Source organism: Anarhichas minor, unplaced genomic scaffold, assembly GCF_050575085.1.
Source record: "Anarhichas minor isolate MPS153535 unplaced genomic scaffold, ASM5057508v1 ptg000062l, whole genome shotgun sequence".
Lineage (NCBI taxonomy): Eukaryota > Metazoa > Chordata > Actinopteri > Perciformes > Anarhichadidae > Anarhichas > Anarhichas minor.
In genome coordinates, this window is record NW_027466508.1 from 4,272,447 (window position 1) to 4,295,486 (window position 23,040).

Genomic DNA, 23,040 nt, shown 5'->3' on the forward strand with positions numbered 1-23,040 from the left:
GCGAGGAACCTCATCTCACAGTCACGTGAGAGGACAGAAACGTTCAATGTATACCGGTGAGGAAAGTGGCGTGTGGTAAAAGCAAGCAGTGTTAGGAAACTATTGTAGGAAATATAGATTACAAGTTCCGATACACGGCTCGTGGCTCGCGCGCAATCTGCGGAGGTTCGCGCTACGGTGCCACGCGCGCGAGTACAAACAAAACTTCACAGGGTCTGTCTAAACGCGGTGTCGGTTCAAGAGCCCCGTCACGCCGGGAATAACGTTCACATCGTGTCGGAACTGCTGCTCAGGTGTCAGGTATGGAAGCCCATTGCTGTAATTACAATAATGACATATTGACTCAAAATTTACATGAAAAAAATCAAGATTTTCTTGATACTCTTATCAGTATTTTTTGTTCAAAAGTATGAGACAAAGTCAAGTGTTTGGGTAAGTGACTACAGTTTATTCAGTATGGAGCTGCAGTCCCAACAGTATCTCCTGGCAGACAGAAGTGCTGTGGGTGGGGAAAAAATGACAACTATATTAAAAGAAAGATGAATCCTGTTAATTAGGCCCCAACCTCACGTGTCACATGCTCTGTCAGCTGACAACTAATTAAACCAGCAGGGGTTTTTTTCTACAGAGATGCTGCTGCTGTCCCCAATACATTGTCCAACTAGAATAATTAATTTTGTCATTCAACTTTAAACATGTACAAACAACACCTTAAAACTAATTTGTATTTTGGAGTCACTTTATTTCCAGCAAACACACAACCCCTCCCATACAGTGTCTCACCAACGACATTAAACTCCAAATACAAGCCTGTAATCCAATAACCTCAGTGTCCCAGACATTGGAGGAAAATGTCTTTCACGGTCTTAATCTAATCTGTCATAGTTTAGTAGCAAATGAGAACCATTAACCCTTACTGAAGAATGTCCCAGGAATGAACCCTCCACCTGACATTGGAACCAGAGGTTGAGTGAGAGGGCATGTGAACCAGCATCTTAGAATTTGTGTTTCCTCAGTTATTCGCCTGAACCCCAGAAAAAGCACAAGTAACTGGACATTCCTATGTACAGCATTTTAGGGTGAGCGTGGGCAGAATGTGCATTGTGAATATGTCAGTGATTCAGAGGCCCACACATAGCGCATACTACAACCCAATATACCTCGCAGTCTAAATAAAGATATTATAACGCTATTAGCTTCTCAAAGATAAAGAAAGCTGTTCCTCCAGAGGTCTAATCTAACAAATTTGCATCCCCATGGGACCTTAAACAATAGGCCCAAGTCATTTTTAATACCATATCCACTTGCTTATGTAAATTTAAATGGAAGGGATTTTTTTCAGGGTCAGTGTGGACAGGAGGAGTGATTACAGTGACCAGCAATCCTTAAATTTACAAATCGACATGAGAGTATTGTGATAAGATAGACTTGACAAAATGTGAACCTATCTTTAAACTCAAAATGAACGAAAAGAAATAAAGAAATATTGAATCTTCTACTGCCATTTTCAAAATCTTCAAAGATTTCTTAAAATGCTTTTAAAGTCACACTAGTGGCATGGCTCTGAGTATGGCAATGTTGGTTGGTCCATCCAACAGTTTGACCGGACATATTGGACACTTCAGTCTGGACCAAAGTGGTGGTAAGACTTAGATATCTCAAAAACTATTGGATGGATTGCCTCGGGATTTTTGTAAAGACATTCATGGTTCCCAGAGGATGAATCCCAAATATTTAGTCATTTCCTTGACTTTTCATCTACGGCCACCATGAGGTTGACAACTGCGTCTTTGACTGAACCATCCCAACAACTATTGGATGAATTGCCTTTGGGAGTTCGTACAGACATTCATGGTTCCCAGAAGATGTAGCAATATTCATCCAACGCCATCATCAGGTATGAACTTATGTGTCCAATACGTTGACTTAGGACCAAATAACTGCAAAACTACTAACATTCAGTGCTAATTAGTAAATGCTAGCATGCTAACCTGACAAGAAGGCCAATGTAACATTATCAACTTATTAACATGTTCATTGTTATCATGTCAGCATGCTAATGTTAGCATTTAGCTCAGCCCCACTGAACCTACAGTAAAAGTACAGCGTCACTGAGCCACGAGCATGGCTGAAGACTGAATCCGTTGAGATATAAGCTAAACAAATCGTTATATATATATATATATATATACTGTATATACGAACAATATATATTTGAAATACACTTCTGTGATTATACTGAGGCAAATTTGATTCAATTCAGTGTCGCTGTTTTTCTTAAAAGGTATACAGATAAAAACATCTGAAACATTCAAATTAGAATTAAACAAGCTAATGCTAACTGCACATACTGTGTATATATATTGGACTTTTACCGGCCACAATATGAATATAAACTATTTTTTCTTGGCTTTAACACCATATAACTAATATGACATTTCGATATATTTGCTATATCACATACAGGTTAAATCAGACATCAACTTTTAAAAACACTGACACTGAGGTAGAACAAAGGTTCGATATAGTCCCTGAAATTATTATTTTTTTTTTCTCCTGCTTGACCCTGTGCTTACCAACACAGTTCAAAGTATTTGGCTTTACTGAAAGTGCCACATAAATCACCACATAATCGATCCTTTTGAGCCGTCACAGATGTGATGGATTTTCTCAGGACACTGAAGACCTTAGGTTCGTATTGCTTTGGGGTGTTATCTGCCATCTGGGACACCTGTGGGGAAAGGAGGGTAGCCATCAGTGTGAGGGACCGAGCTGGCTGGCATGAGGAATCACAGGTGGGTTTTTCCAAAAAATGGTGTATAACACAATATAGTGTTCTCTTGACTAGTAACCCCAATCCTCACCAGAATGTGGCAGACACTTAGTACTTTCCAATTGGCCACTTCCTGCATTTAAAGGTTCTGTTTTAGGGGGCGCATCCTTTATTCCAGCTGGCCAGGAAGTCCCTCCAGCAGCAGCAACCAGCAACGGAACCCTCAGCAGTGGTATCTAAAAATATAATTTTTCAAATATTTAGAAAAGGCAAAGATACTGTATGTCAAGACAAGGTAAAGTGTGACGGTAAAGAAATTAGCTAAATGTGTGCACTAGAAATAGAATCTAAATTCTAACGTTATTATGACGTGTAAAATGTAGCTTATGGCAAGAAACTTGAATAAATCCAGTTGTTTGAAGGAGATGTTTTCAAACAACATAAAATTGATACTATAGAGGTTTAACTTGCTAACCGTTGCTCTAAGCAGCTTGTAATACATCATTAAAACTACTAAAGTACGATTTTCTTATCAATCAAAATGCCATCTTCTATTTCCTAATCATTTGAATTGTCTTTTATGCAAATAACCACTACAGATAAGAGTTACAAAGAAAAATAATAAGATTTAGAATTTTTGAAGGTTTCAACACCGTCTTCGGGACGGTTGTAATTATTCTTTGGGACGGTGGTGAAAAATAATAGTCTGGAGCCTTGTATACCAGCCGCTGAAAAAAAAAAAAAACGACCTGTATAGCACGATCGGAAATTGGTATCTGGGATAAAGAAATAAACAAAAAATGTGATTGGGCAATCTCTAAAAGTTAGATTTGTTCTCTTTAGTTTTTTCTGATCTGATTCGTGACTCAAAACTATGATACGATCCCAACTGTGAGTTTTGTGATCCTACTTTTACTACTATGATGAACTACTAAGTGTTGACTATAGATAACTATAGTGTGTGCAGGAGGTACAGCCATCACACTCGAAAAAAGTCCAGCTCTACCAAATACTATAGTAGTTCCTTCCTGTATCGCTACATCTCCGTCAGATTTGACTTCTCCGTCTCCCCCCACCATTCAAACGGAGAATGAGGTGGCAGTGACGCTCCTGCCTTACTGCTACCTGGTTGTCGATGCACCTGAACTGCCAGGTCCAGCGTGTGTTGTAGAGGAAAGGTCGGAGGTCAAAGCGGTTGTCGTCGGGGCTGTAGCTCTCGGCGTGGTAGGACGGCGTCACCGTGGTCATCTTGTGGCGGTTCACCGAGTACATCCGGAAGAAGTGCTTCACCTTCTGTGCCACCTGGGAAAAGACGACGACACGCTGTTGTTTCTAGGTAAAAGTCTTAGACAGCCACTAAATGCACAATATTCACTATCAGGTTCAAAAGACACATTTTGAAATGTTTCAATGTAGATTTGCTGAAGTCTCATTCAACTTGGAAGCCGATCACATCATCGTTTTAAGCCCCAAGTCACCGTCAGGCTTTAGAGCTGTCACTCTGTGAGACGTTAACGTTAGCTCAAGCAGCTAAAGTGTACAGCTGGTGAGTCATCAGCCCAATATCAATCAGGGCTGTCCCGTTATCAGATTTTTACTACACGATTATTGTGGCCAAAAGAATTCATGACAACATTATAATCGCAAGCTTTATGGAAAATATGATAAAATAAATAATGCTATTGGTGAAATTCACTTTTATATTGTTTTGTCTCTCTTTTGGCAAATTTATTACACTCAAAATACAAGTGTAGGAAGGTGGAAAGAGAGTCTGTAACCATAACTGTTTAAAGGAGTTGGATTATTTACACGATATTATCAAATGTGTATACAATATCAATGTTTAATTTTTCAAACATCACGGTTATTGTAACACCCCTATATGTGACTTCCGTTTAGTTTTAACAAAATAGAATAACAAGTGTGCAAAACCAGCAATTTGTCAATAAAAACAGAATGGATCAGGTATGTAGCCATTATTAATAAATATTGTTACAAAGCGACTCTATAACAAGGCGGTATGAATGCCATTATTGCAGAATATTTGAATAATAGAGTAATGTTTAGTATACTTGTAATCACATGTATTGTTTTATCGGATTCTATTCCAGCAGAAATAATTGAATTCATGATTATTCTTGATACAAGCTAAGAATTACATTTATAGAAAATAATTGGAATTTAAATTGTTATCACAATATTGGTCATGAAAAGTCGCAACTAGATATTTTCCTCAAATCGTTCAGCCCTAAAATAATCTCAAAAAACAAAACTCCAGTCGATAATGCCATAAAGATTTGTTGAAAGTCCTGCTTCCACTCAAAGTGTCTGCGCTGCAATTGTGTTCCACACTGCAAAGAAGATAACTGACCTCTGCGGGTGAGAGCGCGTCCCTCCACATGTGAATGAGTTTACAGAACATACTGAAGGGGCCGCACTTGGAGATCTTCCTCAGCCGTCCGATCACGGATAACTCAGAGTAGGTCATCCCCATGTCTGCCTGAGGAGGGAGGCATGAGGTGGTTAGTGAAAGATGGATGAAGGTAGGAAAAGGATGATGACAAATAAAGCATTATGAAACAAATACTGTTGTTGGGCCTGTCGAGCTGACCAGAGATGTACAAAGAGAAAGAAGCTGACGGGGAGAGCTAGCGATGAAGTTAGCGCAAGGATGCACGTGTGACTAGGTCCGTTTTTTCAAAATAAGGTATTTACAAAGGGTATGTACAAAATTCATACTGTATATTGAAAGAAGATGAATTGAATTATATTCACCAGAAGTATAAAACATGTTACCTTTGACTCTTGTCAATTAAAGAGAAAATTCCACTAAATTGTGAGGGAAATGTCTTTATTCTTTGATTTATTTGGAGGTTGTTGGGAAAATTATAATAAATAATTCCTGACAATGACTCACATATATTTGACTTCAGGTCAGCTGTGACTACATAAATGCTGAAAATCAAACATTTTAACTATTTGTTTAGAGAACCTAAAAACAAAAAATCTCAATAAATCGTAATATCAAATCGAAATAGTTGAAAAATTCGGCATCCAAGTATTGTGATAGTATCGAATCGGGAGATATGAATATTGTCCCAACCCTAGTAGACCCATTTGTACACATTTTACTGTACACAGTTTGAAACTCCATGCGTACAAATATTACTGGTTAATATCTTAACAATACTAATATTTACTAGAGACCACTTTGCGATGGGATCCCATCGGTTGCTTCGCCAGATCGGGCCAGGGGTGTACGAGGGACAATGAGCGCCCCCCCCTACTTCTACGCTCTTGCTCGCACCAAACCCGTTTCCCAACACCGCCTTCTTTTCTCACCTCATCTGTTTGTGAGACCTGCCCGTCTGTCAGCGGCTCCAGCTCAGCTGTGGGCGGAGCCGACAGGATGCTGCAGAGGAAACCAAAACCACACGAGATGCTCCGTTTGTGGCTTGCAGAATATGAAGTTTGCATATAACAATGACTGGTGCATGAAATTTAAGCCTACCCATACCTATATCTATCTTAATATGTATATAGAAATGTTTAAATGTGCTGCAGGATGTGTAAGACCATTAACGCATTGTCTCACACTGGTGGTGCTGGTGGGTTTAGCTCATTTCCCATAAATACTGGAGCTACTTTCACTTCTACCTCTGAAGGTTTTGTGTTTGGTGAAGAGGGTAATATACTGGAGCGGATTCCTGCTTCCGCCTTTTACTCCTTCCACCTTTGTTCTGAATACTAACAGGTACGTTACCCAGCAGTTTAATCTCCCCAAAATGTCTGTCAGCTGACCTCACCCTCTCAGAGCGGTGAGCTGGAACTGCTCGACACAGTAGAGCAGGAAGCTCTTCAGGTCCGTCTTGCTGATGCCTCCTATGGGGTTGATGTCGGCACTGGAGCAGTCGTACTTTGTGAAATACCCTGTCAGACTGAGCAGGAAAGGTTGTTGTTAGGCGGTAATTATTCTCCATTCAGAAAGCATTTATCTTTCGGTAGTTGCACCGCTCTCGCTACATTCACGCGTTTTGTTCAGCAAGATAATCGTCAAAAATGAACACCACTTTTATGTTTTTGAAGTGTGAATGCAATCTGCAGAAGTAAAAAGCTAACGTTACGTCAGTGAACGAACTACACCACGGTCGCATGTGCGCGACAACGCTGTGGTAACAACCTATCAATCACAATGTACCCTGCTTTATGGTCTGTTTTACTCTAAATGGACATCATGCTGTATTGAAGAAGACTTGAAACTAGCGATTGAGACCATAAACTGAAGTTTACTGATGGAATAACTAAAGTGAGAAGTAGAGTCATTTTCTCATAGACTTCCATACAATCAAACTTATTTTTGGAACCAGAGGAGTCGCCCCCTGATGGTCAGTAGAGAGAATTACCGCCTCTGCCAAACAGTCGTGTTGCAGTTCACATCCATGTCTGTCCAAATTGTCATCAGACACTTCATTATCCGTCTGTCCCACGCACTCGCCTTAAGACCCGTGGTGACCGAGCTTTTGAGGCAGTAGCGCCAAGGCTGTGGAATGCTCTGCCTGCACCCCTACGTTTTGCTGGTTCCGTGAATTTGTTTAAAAATCAGCTCAAGACATACCTGTTTAGACTGGCGTTTGGGTAAAAGTCATGCTCTAGGCCTGCTTTTAAGCAATGTTTTAATTGTGTACTTTCTGTTTATTGTGCCTTCTTAAATACATTTCATGTTTTACATTTTGTTCTTAAATTATTGGCCCTTGTATGGTCACATTGTGTTATTTATGTATGATATTCTGCTCCTGTTAGGCACTTTGTGACTTCTGTCTGTGAAAAGCGCTTTATAAATAAATCTTACTTACTTATTGAGGTGTATCTATTTTACCTATGAAACAACTGCAAACTTAGAATATATTTCAAAAGGAAATTTCACATATATGTCTGGTCAGGGACTAGCCCCAGTAATACCTCTCATCTACGTTAGCTGAGCCCAGCACCAGCAATCCACCTGGCTTCCCCCGGGCCCACAGACTTAGCTGGGCAAACAGGTAGGCCAGGACCATCCTGACTCGAGCCTGGGAACGCACACGCAGGCACGCACACACACACGCACACACACACACACACACACACACACACACACACACACACACACACACACACACACACACACACACACACACACACACACACACACACACACACACACACACACAGTGAATACAAAACTCTCTGCGGCACTGATTGAAACTACAAAACGGTCACAGTTGTGTTACTGAAACATAAGTGTGAAGAAGACTGTGGTCAGAATATGTTAATGACAGACAAAAGGAGGAGTGGCAAAGACATTGTCGTGACGATAAAACCATCACGTTGACTCAAAGTGTGAGTGTGACTGAGTGTCGTACCTGTACATTCTGCAGAGCCAGGTTTTCTCTGTGGCTTCCTCTGTTGGCTCGAAACTGAGGACACCTTCCAGTAACCAGTGAGAATATACCCAGAATGCCTTTCACTGCCAGATCTATGTTAATATTCATGTGTGTGCTGCAGACAAAGAAATGAATAACAGAGGATGAAAAGATATTTCAATGCAGCTCAAAGGACAATAACTCCAAAGAAAATAACAGACTAGAGATGAAACATAAATACAAATATTGATTTTTTAAATTATTGAATAAATTTAATTTAAAATAAATAACATTAACACTATTATGGCCTATATTGTTTATTTTGCCACAGAACTACAGGGCCATTGCTCTACCCTACTTTATAATCATTTTCTCATACGTTATATATTAGTTCACATAATTCTTATTCTACTGTATGCTACTGTATTCTCGGTTCTCTCGCATTCATAAATATGTAACTTTTAACAAAACATTTATGCCACATACTATTTGTAAATATTATATATCATATTAAATACAAAAATATTCACTTTATAATTGTGATAATAGTGTCTGTTTATCACAATCTGGCATCAAGACTGTGGTTGTGTTATTATTAGCCAGTATTTGCGTCACTGATTTCCATTCTTCATGTGCTGCATTGTACTATTGTTTCACTTGATTCTCACACTCTTCAAACAAAAGCCCTTCAGGTTGAACCCCGCCTACCTGCCGATCTGATTGGCCAGGCCTTTGGCCCTGCTGCATGTGTCCTCTGAGGAGTTTTTGCTGGCCATGTAGCAGGTGGTGAAGATGTGACCACACAGCTCCCTCGGGTGCTCAGGACGGTAGGAGTCATCCCCTACCACTCTGCGGACATCCTCCAGTACCTGGCTGTCTGATAGACATGGAGAGAGAGAAAGCAGAGGAGGGGGAGGGGACAAGAAAATATTACTTTTTTTAAACTTCTATTTCGTGTGAGTGAAAAGAGACAGGAAAGACGGGAAAGTGAGGCGGTTGGCATGCAACTAAGATCCAAGGCTGGATTCTCAGGCTTATAAAAGCATCGTTCAACTAACCCTCTTACACTAATACTGCTTCTTTACCGTGCAGATTTCCAATGTATCATACTATATAACTTTTTTCATTGCCAACAAATCTCATGAAAAGATCAGACCAGTAAGTGTAGTAAGTCGCTCAATTCTTACTTCCCAACCCTGTCTGTGGCTCTCAACACAAAGCCCAGACCTCACAAATATAGTGTTTCATTTTTTTAATTCCTAAAACGGTGACTCACTGTAGCTTCTAACAGACGTTACTCAAGCAGGATGAAATAGGGCATTTGTTGGGGACTATTACATTTAGTGCTGTGGTGAGTATTTGTGGCAGCAGAACGGGTTATGTAGGATTGATTCAAAATAAACAACAACGTGTGTGTTCATGGCAGTGAAGCAACAGTATGGCTCAGTGATGTGTGTTTTTTAAAGCGGAGCTCTATGGCTCAAAGGAAGAAGACATATCAGGCTTTGATGCACACATTCACTGCTGGATTTGGTCTCAACTTTTGTTGAGAATATGGAAAATATAGAAAATTACCACCTTATGCCTTAACAAGAGCATGTGTCAAGAGTCACATTGAGAGAACAAGTGTGTTTACAATAATCTGAAATGAAAGCAAACAGGATAGTACTCACTGCCGTCCTCTATAGCCTGGCAGAGCAGCACGCACATCGAGTGGACAATGCAGGCGGTGGAGGAGCTGTCGACACCTCCACTCAGAGGCAACAGGAAACCAGCCTGGGACACAAGTCAAAATCAAATAGCTTCTTCATTTTAGTTATTTCGACGCTTCGCTAACTTCCGCCTATATTTAACGCAGATCGGCCAATCACAGCTTAGCATCAGCCGGCTCCGATCAGGGTCCTACAACTACCCGGCTCTGATGCATAGACTCTCATCCAATAGTTTCAGATGTTCTTAATTTTCAGATCGGTTTTGTGGATTTGGAGCTGGTCATGGTTAAATGTTGTGTAGTGGGAAGGAGATATATGTTTCAAAAACTTTCTGTTTCTACGTAAAAACTTGTGTCGCTATCATTAGCCGAGTATGTTTGCATATCATTAACTAGTGTTAGTACCTCTATGCTACGCTAGCTACTGAAGGTATACTGAACATACATTCATATACACATGCTGCTTTGGCTTTTTAATGACAGTGATTAATGTCTACCCGGCTTTACAGGAACAGTGTTGTTCCTTAATTTCTTCTGTCACGATCTCCAGGTGATGTGGTGGTTCACTTTTACACCGTGATCTGTAGCTTTAGCTTCTATCTTTATCTTTTTAACCTTGTTTGTCCACTCGTTTTTCACTGCTGAATCAGTTTGACATCCTGGACACATATTGTAGACACTCCTTTCTGCTTCTCTATGAAATTACTTTTATGTTTTTCCAAAAATTAGATATTATTTATTTAGGAATCGAAGTTCGTGACAGTGTGGGCTCCATGGTAGCTCTGACAACTTGACAGAGTAGCATCAGGGGGCGGGGCTTAGTGAAGGGTCAACTGAGACACACGACACACTGTGCAGCAGCATTTTTTCAGCGCGTGTGTGTGTGTGTTCCTCCTCACCTGTCCACTTCTCCTCAGGTAGTCCCACAGCCAGCAGGCCGGCCCTAGACTGAACAACACAGGTGGCAAATGCTGTTGTGATTTCTGCACTGGGTTTCTTCAACTGGCCCTTTTTAGAAGCATATAAATAGTTTTCTGCTTCGAAAAAATACATATTTTGCACCAAAGTAAATGTATGCATTTGTACCTGATCTCTTCCTCTGGTGAATGGAAGTGCAATGTTATTGGTTGGTGGGTAGGGAGGTAGATATCATCACCATTGGATAAAGAAAAGTCAACTTTGACCCTGTGGCACGGTTTGGGTTCAATTTCCTACAACATAAAAGCATGAGACTGAGAGGAAATGGCAAGACAAAGCGACACATAATGAAACACACACGAGCATCAAACAGTGATCAGGAAATGGAGAAAGGTTTATAAGCCATAGTTCACTTGTAACCTAGCTATGTGTGACTGTCTAACTAAACCAACTAAAGATGCTAGAAAGTAAAGAGAATTCAAATTGAATATGATTTTTAAGAAAGAAACTATTTGGGATTATTTAATATGTGGGAAGATTATTTCTGGCCACCTGGGGCAGCGCAACACGGAGACAACATCTTTTATGGGGTTTGATCTATTATGAAGTTAGTAGTTTTAAGTAGACAGTCGCCTTTTTACACATCCAGCAGACAGAGCACCAGTATCATCTACTTGGAGTCGTGTTTGTGTGCACCTGATGAATGTCAGTCCAATATTCACTCATTTAGCTCCGTTTTGGTCACACAACTCCTGAGAAAACATATCTTGCTCAGCAGCTGCTGAATGCTCCACTGTGTTCACCAGCTAGTCGCTAATAGTGTCTCTCTGCTGTTTGGTACTGAGCAGGTAGTGTGCAGCGGGTTTGACACCGAAAACAGCTGCATGTTGCTGGAAACACCATGACACCAAAACATCGAGCTGAAAGAGGCTAAAAAGCTCTGTAGAGCTGAGGGGAGCGGCAAAGTAGGCTGGTAATTCTCTGTGGGTTTGTTACTATGAATGACCCATTTCACATTACACATAGTCGTTTGATCCATTGTTAACATGAAAATATTGATTGGTGCAGCTATAATATTAATTTTTTTATTTCTTATTTGATTTAATTGTCTTCGGGCTTTGTTCAAGTGTGTTTCAGTGGCATACGTTTGATGTTAAGTTAATATATTGTTTGAGTTGTATTCTGCACATTTAAGCAGTTTTGGTTTGTTTGTCCGGACTCAGTTCTCTCCATTTCCACTTAAAGGCATGATTTGGGACTCGACCTCTCATGGCCAGAGATCGGACATGGACCTAACTTAGCTGAGATATGTGTCTTAAGAGGAGCAGACTTGCTCACGGGTCTGTAAAGATAGAAGCACCTTCATCATGAGAGCGGGGCCCCAGAGCAGCCTCTGTTGCAGTCTCATTGGCTGTGATATGTGAAATACAAGAGTCAGGCCTGCTTTACCGCCCAGGGTCACTCAACTGTAGAAACAGCCACACCTTACATACTATACAACCAAGGCTTTCTACACATTAAAATGAACAATATGTCACATAGGTGATTATGGGGCCACAGGCCACTGAATAAATAGTACAACAATAATGTACTTAAACTAAAATAATTATCTTTGTACTTTAATAAAGGTTATTGTTCAGATTTAGTTACTTAAAGGCTAACTGATATTTTTCTGCCTGGACCCTAATTTCCCACATTGTTGTGTCTAAGTGACTAAAGGGGACAAACACTTTTGTCCAGTATTGAGGGAGAACGCTGCAGACGGCTGATGCTAAAAGTCTCTGGGGGCAACTCCTCACCGTCGGTATACGTTTTACATTGTAGCGTTATAGCCTAACGTTAGCCTTTTACCTTTATTGCGTTCACGCTACAAAAACCTTAAAAGTGGGTTCGTTGTGAAGATTATCTTGCTGAACAAAACATGTAAGTATCATAAACATTTGTTTGCCACTGAGCCTACTTTCTGCAATAATCCAAAATCCAATGGAAAAATCCCATTGGCTTTTTGTGGAGGGAACCAGGCGATGCCAACTTCCTGGTTGGCACAAAAACATACGTCACCCCTTCATCACTCTATAGCAAGTATAATGTTTGATATGTTCACTATCTTAGTTTAGCATGCTGACATTTGCTGATCATAAACGCAAAGTACAGCTAAGGCTGATGGGAATATCAGTAGTTTTGCATATATTTTGTCATAATAAAGTACTGGACACATTGAAATTTTCACCTGATAGAACCTGGTAATAAGTGCTAGAAGTGATGGAGGGCAATAGTGAATAAAAGCAAAACAAAAATCAATAAGCCATGATTCGTCAACTTTGTACATTACAAAGGTTGGAGGGAGGTGCTGTCTCACCATGTTCGGCTGGCAAATTTCCCCTCGGTAGCTACGCACATCCTCAAGGTCAAGAGTGGCTGTAATCACCTCCTACAACACACACACACACACACACACACACACACACACGATTACCTAGGACAGTTTTGAGAACATTACATTGACTTACATTCATTTTCTGGAGACTAACCATAACTGCTACGAGCCTAATCCTGACCCCAACCTGAATTTAACCATAACCTAAAACTAACCTTACACCAACATTACATCAAAGTCTTCACACTAAAATTGAATGATTTACGTTATTGTTTATTGTTATGCACCAATCACAAAGCAAAATTCCTTGTATGTGTTTGTACGTACTTGTCAATAAACCGTTTCTGAGAACATGCATTTTGTCCCAATAAGTAAGGTGAGTCCCCACAATTTGACTGTGTAAACAGATTTACGTCCCCAAAATACAGGTAAAACACACTCACACACAAAGATCATTCTGCGACAAAGGAATGCTGTCTGCCTGCTATCTAACTGTGTGACCTGTTCTGCAACACTTACCCAACAGACCCGTACACACAGGAAACACCAAACCCATTCTTTTGCCCACACCTACAATAATGTCACTTCACACCGGTCATTTTATGATTTCCGACTACATGAAGACTTATTTGCAGGTATGTATTGAGCCTGGTCTGGTTCTTTTCATGTCCATACCACATCATTAAGCGAGAACTCCGCTCCCAGTGCCACGATGTCTCCGTTGATGGCCACCATGGCACAACCATCATAGTAGACACGGTCTCCATCACAGCCCCTCTGGTTGGCGTAAAGGTAGATTCCGCCACTCTGGAACAACACCAACGATACACTGAATGCAGTACTGATTTTAGTCAAACCATTGCATTGTGCTAAGAACACGGGATGTTACGGATGCACTATGTCCTGTATTAGTAGTGCAGCACTGCCCTCTGGTGATCTCTGTTTTGCATTGTCTGTGTAAGTACAACAATCATCAAGTCTATGGTAAGTTGCTGGTCGAGCTACATGATTGCAGGAATGTGTCTAATTTTTTTTCTGACCAATATTGCAATTGGGATATTTTTTCAATATCTGTGACATCTCAAGATGGTGCCGCAGATGGCTGCCTCAGTGTGTTGGTGCGCATTTTGTTTGTGTTGGTGCGCATACTCTTGCGTAACTACATACTACATATGTTTCTACCAAGCATAGTCACAACGTTTCCCTGTTTTTACGTGCATAAACAAGCAAATGTTTGTAGATTCTACGGATGCAACGATACAGACATCGGGCCGATACTGACTCAAATATCTTGATCAGGTATCGGGGACAATGGGGCCGATCTATTAAATTAAAATGTATATACCATATAAATGACTCGGCTGTTTACACAGAGCAGAGAGGAAAGAACAAGAGAGGTTGTAAAAATGTTAGTAGGTCAATATGTGTAGCACGAGGAGACCCCCTTTTTTTTCCAATATTGGTAACACATGTGGGAAATGTTATATAGATTCAATTTTTGTTCCAACTTTTGAAAAATAAAAGTTTTTTCACACTTTTTCTAACTTTACTTTGCTTGAAACTGCTTGGGGTTCAGAGGGTTAAAGTGTACCTTGGTGGTGGCTGACTTGATCAGGTTGACTCTTTGGTCAGCTTTGCGGAGCACGTGGTGGCTGGCAGACGCATTTGTAAAGATTTCAACCCCATCCAGACCCATCTGAATATGGGGGCTGACGAAAAGAGACAAAAAAAAAAAATTCTGTCATCGGGAGGTTTGGATTGTTTCAGTCAGAACACAGAAAACGACAACACCCCATGCAATGCACCTTTACACAATCCTCTGTTGCTGTGCTGTACCTTCTGGGGTGCCAGAGCTCTTGGCATAACTCAGTGCCAATGCAGGTGTCCTTCGTGGACAGCACACAGTCACCGAATGGGACTGTATCCTGATGGTCACAAAGAAACATGGGAATAAAAAACACTGACCATCTCTTCGCTAATGTTTCCGGTGGCGAAAAAAAGGCTAGTCTTAGTCTCAAAATACAGATAACAATAGTTTGTTTTTGTTTTTTTACCTGCCCCGTTACCTCCTGGATCATTCGGGGTAGAAAATACTCCTCCACCTGCCTTAATGAAACAAGCAAAAAGACAAGTACTTTCAATACCACCCCAGTTGTTTTCAAAAGGTGAAGCAAAATTCCATCATTGTTTTAGGCCTTAGTTCAAAGACCACACTCATGGGGGAACTGTTAGCCTCGCTTCTACAAAAGTGAAAATATCTATATCTATCTATATCTAAATGCATCTTATTTATTCAACTGCCAATATAGAAAATGAGGCATTGTGGTTTCAGTGCCAGTTAGCACTAGACTAACCTGTCCTAACGGGGGTTTGAACAGGTTTGGTTACTGTTCCAGCTCTGGTCGGTCTGGTGACTAGCACGCTAGCTAACAAGCTCCATCACAAGACAGCTTTGGAGTTGTATGAAAACGTTCGGGTTAGCTTCCGGTCTTCGTGCTAAGCTCACCTTAAAGCTATTGTGTCTCTGTACTGGACAACATTATAAGTAAGCATATTTTTTAAAAGGCCACTTCCATATGTTTTACACATCACAAACAGCTTACTCATCATGTGGAGCACGGCTCAAGTTTAACCAGATTGTGCTACTAAGGAGGGATTTTTGCTGGAATTAGCATTCTGTGATTATATACTTCAAAGTCCCTGCAAAGCAGGGTATCCGGAGGTCACAAAGGGCTGCAGAGAAGCAGACTCTTACACTTCCCACAGGTCCACAACGTGTCGCGTGTCAATGAGTGATGACTGACCTTAACTGCTTCCAAGGTGAGAACCAGCGCAATTCTCTGTAGACCCCGTAATTGGCCATCAGCATTTTAGGTCTGATCAGCAGTATTTTTCTACAGGATGAAGGACAAATGCTCAGTGATAAAACATATGTGTCCAGTCAAGTTATATAAATGCATAAAATGTAGGGAAAAAAACACAAGTCATTTATGAGAGTGGACTGGTGCGCTGACGTACCTGTTGAGGAAAAGGACCCGACAGTTGTAGCGCACATTATGATGCATGATGGGCCTGAGGGGAACAGGATGTTCCAAGGTTACATTTTTCTTAAGTAAATATAAACTCTCACGACAAAGTGTCAGTTTAAATTCTAATGTGTGGACTGCAAATGGGAAGCGTGTCCAATGTTCTGAGCAATCCTTGACTTTTTTGTAATTTAAAGTGATTAAAAACTTGAAACATTTAGTTTAGAGTCTGCCGGTTTGATGGTGATACCCACATCCCCACATCACAGATGATGTCCTGGGTGACAGGAGACTCTAGAAGCTTCCTCAGGACCTGAAAGCTGTGGAGCAACGTGTCTGACTCATAGAAGTGGTCAGCGCAGCCATAGCCGCTGTAAAGTGAACAAGAAAAGTCAAAGTCAAACTCTGGCAGCATTAGTATCTAATAAAAGTTCTGCGCTACAAGGAGCTAGTCCACTTAGATCATACTATGACATTTCAATGTGTGAATACACTCATGTCAGTGTGAAACGTAATGAAGCGTTTGCCCATCATACCATATCTCCAGTTCAGGGCCCAGTCTGTATTTGGCTCCGTGAGCTTTAGCAATCTCAATACCTGCAGAGAAACACACAGACAGGCAACAGGCAGGATTATTGGTATTTTGGCAAACAAATACTGTTGGTTTTGTGTGCATTGACCCCCGTGGCAGAAGAAGATTGCTACAGGGTTCCATTTGGGCCAAAACTATGACATGCTCACCGTCCATGTTGACTGAACATGTGACAAAAATGTGTCTCTCTCTCTACAAAACTTTGAACTGTACTTCAGCTGTGAGAAAACTATTTAAGTCAATCTGATTGTCTAAGTCGATTGCTCAACTAACAAAACATGTGTTTGTGTCTATTCAACTTTAAACAGTACTTCTAACAGTTAGTGGCACTCCCTGTCATCATGGTGGGTCGTCCTCCCTGTTGTTTTTAATGTCGTTATGATGTGTCGTCTGACTGTTGTTATGTTTTGTCAGGTGAGCGATCAACATAGGCATTTGACATAATTTTGGCACAAATGGAATCCCATAGATTTCAGAGGTTTTCAGTGATTTAATATTGCACTTCCACAAAGTTAGGAGACCTGCAAGAGGCCAATTAAAAAAAAGGTAATAAATGTGGCAGCAAAGACAGAGATATCTTGACGTTTAATCCCTAGTATGGATGGGTCGAGTTTATGGGTAGATCAAGATGAAAAGTTGTTTTTGTGGTTAAAACTGCACAAATCACAAAAGTAACTGGTGGTAATGTTCATTATCTCAAGAGGGAACACTTCTGGTTAGCTCAGAGTGCAGAATTAGCTATTAGCTCTGGTGACAGACCCATGGATTGTATAAAGTGCAAAGTACTGGACCCAGAACCCTGTGAGGAGGGAATGCTTGTTTTAAGGAAAGACGGTTCACACTGTCACTGCATGTTTATGGCTGTTACATGAAGTGTGTGAACGGTTTTCAGGCTTTATGATCAATACTTTGAGGATCAGGTTGAGTTGCACTGTTCGATTTGGAGACAGCTGTGTGAATGTATGTCTTTGAATAGAAAACGCATCATTTTGAGAGGAAAGGGTCTATTTACATGGTCCTGAGTGGCTGACCAATCATACTTGATAAGAAACCGAGACACAGTTGGTCAGGAGCGAAGCTACACCCGTTTATACTCCACATATCTAATATGAGGATTTGCATAACGTCTATGGAGTGTCTGGTGTGTTTTTTGGGAAACCAGTTTTTGCATACATGTTTACATTATTAATACAAACCAGAAAGCTACAGTTGGCAGAAGGTACACTCTATGACAGCACTGCCCTGCAGCAATAGTCCGACTTACTCTTCAGTATTCTCTCTAGGTTGCCGTCGAAGTCCAAAGCCCACTGATTCAATGAGCAAGTAGCGAGGGTGACTTTCCGTCCCATGTTCTTGGTCGTTAGTTTGCTGCGACAACAGCTGGTGCGTCGCGTGACCAAACCAGGCGGACCACAATGCTAATGATATCGTATATAAAGTTAAGCTTGCACGCTAAGGTATAGGTAAATACTGTAGCTATATCTAGACCGGCTATCATTAAGAGTATGTGGAGAGGAGTCGACTTGGTTTGGAGAAATGTACAGTACTACGCGTCTTCTTCTTCTTCTGTTATTTTGGGATTTAACTCGCTTCTGAGTACATTACTGCGCCCCACAGGACAAAGGAGGCATTACGTCAGTCACCGTGAAAACGAGTATGTTCCTGGCCTGTCTTTGAAATGTTGAATCTGTTGAATGTATTGTTGCCTGTCATTGTGTTTTATTTGACTATTCTTTGAGAATAAAACATTGCGAATGTCTGATATTTCAAATACCAAATGCTAAAATATCTTGTATATTGTATTTATTGGCAGAGCTGTTGTTACAAAAAATCATGGAAATGATGGAAGACTAGGTTTAAAAAAAAGTTAAAATAATTAGATAAATGAGTGAGTGAATAGTGAATCTCTGGGAGGAGACATATATAAAAGTATATTTATATATATATATATATTGTCTTGTATTGAAGATCAAATCACACATCCACGTTCTCGTCCAGTTAATTCAAAGGCCAAGTTGCTGTATATAAAGCAACTATGCCTCTGCCATTCCCAATGCTCACACTCAGCCGCACCCTCTCTTTACTTTCAACCTCTATGTGGAGACCTTCTGACTATTCCTCACAATTTATTTCGTTTTGAAATGTACGGCCTTTAAGTAAGTGTTTGGCTATTTTGTTAGTTTTCTTATACTATACTTTAAAAAAACAACAACAACAACAACACTTTCTTAGGCAGCAAAACTATTTAGTTAGGTTTCGGGACGAACAGCATTGTTGGGATTAAAACTACAAAAACTTAGTGAAATGTAAACGAGGTAACATTAGAAAAGTACAGACGCTGTCAAATTTTCTCCTTTTTTGATAACGGCATTTTCCACCAGCGGCGTTGACAGCGTTGTGGCAGGTAGCCTGTTCTGCTCCTGTTATTAGGACAACGAGACCTCGAACAATTTAGAGTTACCGACTAACCTCTTTGGAATCGAACCCTCTTAATGTGAGGCAACAGCACTAACCACAGCAACACTGTTCCACCCAAAGGTGGAAACTATTTTTTTTACAGCAATAAATAATTCCATTCTCTACTTTATGTTGTTCAATACAACTTTATTCAATTTCAACCATATCAAAAGATGGGAAAAGAAAGGCAAATAACTAAAAAAATGCATGAATACAAACTTTTAACTATGGCCGACATTGTACACCTGTGGCAGGCGACACATGTGGCACATGGGCACAGTCACTGCAGTCTGCGTATGGGGGGTGTGAGGGTCCCCAACATCAGGCCTGACGGCATTTTCTGCTCGTGAAGAGGAGTGGGCTCCATCATCCCCTCTTGTGAGTAGGAGGGGTCCATCACAGATGTGTGTGAGGAGGAGGGGTCCATCACAGATGTGTGTGAGGAGGAGTCCATCACAGATGTGTGTGAGGAGGAGGGCTCCATCACAGATGTGTGTGAGGAGGAGTCCATCACAGATGTTTGTGAGGAGGAGGGCTCCATCACAGATGTGTGTGAGGAGGAGTCCATCACAGATGTTTGTGAGGAGGGCTCCATCACAGATGTTTGTGAGGAGGAGGGGTCGATCACAGATGTTTGTGAGGAGGAGTCCATCACAGATGTTTGTGAGGAGGAGGAGTCCATCACAGATGTTTGTGAGTAACAACGATTTTTTGTCGTTGTTATAGTAACGTGATATGTTGCAGCAAAGTGCTGTCCCATTCATATTTACACCATTTCAAGCCCTCACAGTCTCTCACACTCAACCACTTACCAGGTGACGTCAGTAAGTCCTTGAGGGTTCAGGGTTTGAGGCCTTATGGGGACACTGGGATTGGGCCGATGTGTGCTTCGATTATATTTGGAGGTAAAATGTATGACGGACATCCAAGGGTCGCCTCCTCTGTCTCCGAGAGGATGTAAAGTTGGCGGGCAGCTTCTTGAACACCGTTTGGTCAACTTCCACATCCATATTGGCATTGAGCTGAGTCAAGTCATCTATCATGAATCTATCCAGCCGAAACTGAAGATAGTCGTTGAGTACATGGTTCTCTAAATCGTTCGCTAATGATCGTATTTGATTTGAAATGGCTTGTAAAAACAATGCCATGAATAAACCAGCGTTAAAACAAATGCCAACGACTTCGGCTTGTGCTAACAGTTAGCTGAGTGGGCTAGTCAACTTCAACGTTACTGTGCAAGGCAGAAGGAGTAGACCAGAAGCGATCACACTCCTGTGACCAATCCTGCTTTAGACAGAGGTTAGGACCTCCCACCTCATTAGCATACAGACACATAAATAAATAAATGTAGGTGAACAAAAATGTAGAAATTAAATATATGATATGTATTTCTTTATTTATATTTCAGTAATCTTTTGTCCTCCATATCCATCACAAATGCTGGTGACACATCCACTTCTTGGCCGGTTCAGCGTCGGATTTACATGCAGGCGCTTCAACATAAACAAAAAAAACAAGCAGCTGCTTCTTAAATGTGCGTTCAACAACACTGAATCAAATGGCATTACATTTTCTACTGGAATCCTGACAAGGGTTTAAAAGTAACCCATGTTTCTTGTTTGTGAAATCAATGTAATTTAACGATCTGCGATTCAAACTCATCAAATAGGATCCAAAGTGTTTTCATCACGTTTTCACATCAAATACATACCTTCAACTCTGACGGAAGCCTTCCCCCTCTTCCTCTTCTTCTTTTTGCCCTGCACACATCATGCTTTCCATCAAATACCAGCTGATAGAATAAAAAAAGTTTCGTGATGCAAAACATGCGTGCGAGGGGTGTGCTTACATAGTTGTCTGCGATGCACCAGTCGGGGTGTCGCTGGGCGTGCAGCTCTTTTTCTTTTTGGGCCATGTCGTAGTATTTGGCCTTATCCTCGCTTGTCAGCAATGACCACTGTGGACAGACGACGGCACGCTGTTAGCACACGCACGCACACAGCTACAGTGTGCACGTACACAAAACGCCAGCATTAAGACATATTAACAGATACAAGTGGCTGGGTTCTGGTCATGAGGCAATAAATGAACAGCACAAATCACTGCAAAGGTGTGAAGATTTAAAGGGGCTTTTTTTTTACAGCTGTGGCTGTAGAAAATTTGATGGAGGGTGCAACACTGAGTGTCTCAAGCATCCAGAGCAGACACACTTACCCTCTGGCCCAGGATTGTATTCACGGCCGCATTCCCTCTGTTCTGGTTGAACACCGGGACCTTGATATCTGCCCTCTGCTCCTTCATGAAGAGCATGAAGGCGTTCAGGGGCTTCTTTACGTACGGCCGGTCGTCCTCCTGCTTGTCAAACTTCCTCTTTCTACGGGGAAACAAAACGAAGTAAGAGCTCCTGTTAGCGCTGTGCAAAACTGTGAGGAAAGACGTACGTGTTGTTAAATCAAAAACCCATTAAAAGAGACTTGATCGTAGTAATATACATGAAGGCATTTTGGTAGACAAATAACACCGGAAATTGCGGCTTTACATGAAATATAAGATGATATTCGATAAAGAATCTGGCTTATTTATGGCCAGAGATCATGTGACAGAATCAGCTTTATTGACAGTAAAACAAAACAAAAAATGAAATGTACATTTTGACCCAAAACTGTAAACTGTAAAAAGAACGTACATTGAAGTGGAGGCATTCGGTGGAGGAGCGGCCCAGACAGGTGGCGCGAAATGGTCTTCTTCGACCTTGTACAACATCTCTCCATTCCTACACAGGTAAAGAGAGTCAGGTAGGAAAATAGAAAGAGTGTGTGTGAGCACTCGTGTGCATGTTTTGAGCGTGTTACTTACAGCATTCCAATAAAACGCAGCTTCTGGCCTTCGCGGAGACTCATCACCGGCAAATCGTTATTCTGGAGAGACAAACACAGACACACACACACAGGACAAGTGATGAGACCGGCTGTAAGGGTGTCACCAATCCAACAGGTGTCAAGATCCCTCCCTTTAAATCATAATAACTGTTTGAATGACATCTGTGAAGTCATATCACATGTAAAACACACAGGTTGCTGTTGAGGGTCACAGGAGTCAGGACGGTGTATTCATATGAAGGTCTGGAGCAAAAAGCTAAATATGGGTCTAATTAATGTATTCATGCAGCATTCAATGAGGACCAACTTGATTAAAAGTGAATTTTTGCTCCAACCGGACCCGTTTGGGTGAAGTAACATCCGCCTTTTGTATTTCTTCATATTTAGATGCGCTTTTTGGGCTTCAAAAAACAGAAATCCTGACACACACACAGTTATTTATATATATATATATACATACAACTACTCCTAAAGACACCTGTCCCTCATCTATTCTTAGTGTCTTACCTGTCCCTGGCTATATGAACCCGCCTGACTACAAGGGTAATCTGGCTGCCTGATGTCTTCTGCACGCACAGCTCCATCGTACATAGTGGGAGCAGACACGGTTGACCATAGCTCCTCAAATGTAGGAGTATCTGCTCCCAGGGGGACACAGGCATTGTACCCTCCACCATTGCTGTCTATTGGCTGAGGTTGGGCATTTAGTTCCAGCCCGGCAGGTACAAGTACAGGAGGAGGAGGAGTGTTGGATGTTTCGTCCAAAAATTCCTGTATCACCGCCAAGAGAGTGGAATAAAACTCTTCCCCCCCCATGTCGGCTGTAACACGGTCAAACTCTGCTCTGACATCCATTGTGATGGAAGAGATGTTTTGTGCTCTGTCTACAGCTTGTTGGTCACTGAAGC

General features: G+C 41.2%; 1 protein-coding gene across 1 annotated transcript; it reads right to left on the reverse strand.

Annotated features, from left to right (window-relative positions):
* Positions 1–427: 427 nt before the first annotated feature.
* Positions 428–18,354, reverse strand: nadsyn1 (NAD synthetase 1). Its single transcript, XM_076077919.1, has 22 exons — positions 18,061–18,354; positions 16,741–16,801; positions 16,459–16,575; positions 16,197–16,250; positions 15,983–16,072; positions 15,233–15,284; positions 15,015–15,103; positions 14,770–14,887; positions 13,854–13,985; positions 13,161–13,232; positions 10,970–11,094; positions 10,783–10,831; positions 9,846–9,948; positions 8,881–9,049; positions 8,173–8,308; positions 7,733–7,839; positions 6,580–6,711; positions 6,116–6,185; positions 5,145–5,273; positions 3,899–4,075; positions 2,865–3,009; positions 428–2,731 (listed from the first exon to the last, which is right to left on the reverse strand). The coding sequence occupies exons 1-22, from the start codon at positions 18,143–18,145 to the stop codon at positions 2,712–2,714; spliced, it is 2,232 nt and encodes a 743-aa protein (XP_075934034.1). The 5' UTR covers positions 18,146–18,354; the 3' UTR covers positions 428–2,711.
* Between the last annotated feature and the right edge of the window lie 4,686 nt (positions 18,355–23,040).

Coding starts and splice junctions, on each gene's coding strand:
- nadsyn1 (XM_076077919.1), bottom strand. CDS start 18,145: ATGGGACGGAAAGTCACCCTCGCTACTTGCTCATTGAATCAGTGGGCT. Junction 16,073..16,196: donor CGGGTCCTTTTCCTCAACAG/GTACGTCAGCGC, acceptor TTCATCCTGTAG/AAAAATACTGCTGATCAGAC. Junction 2,732..2,864: donor TAAGTGTCTGCCACATTCTG/GTGAGGATTGGG, acceptor CTTTCCCCACAG/GTGTCCCAGATGGCAGATAA.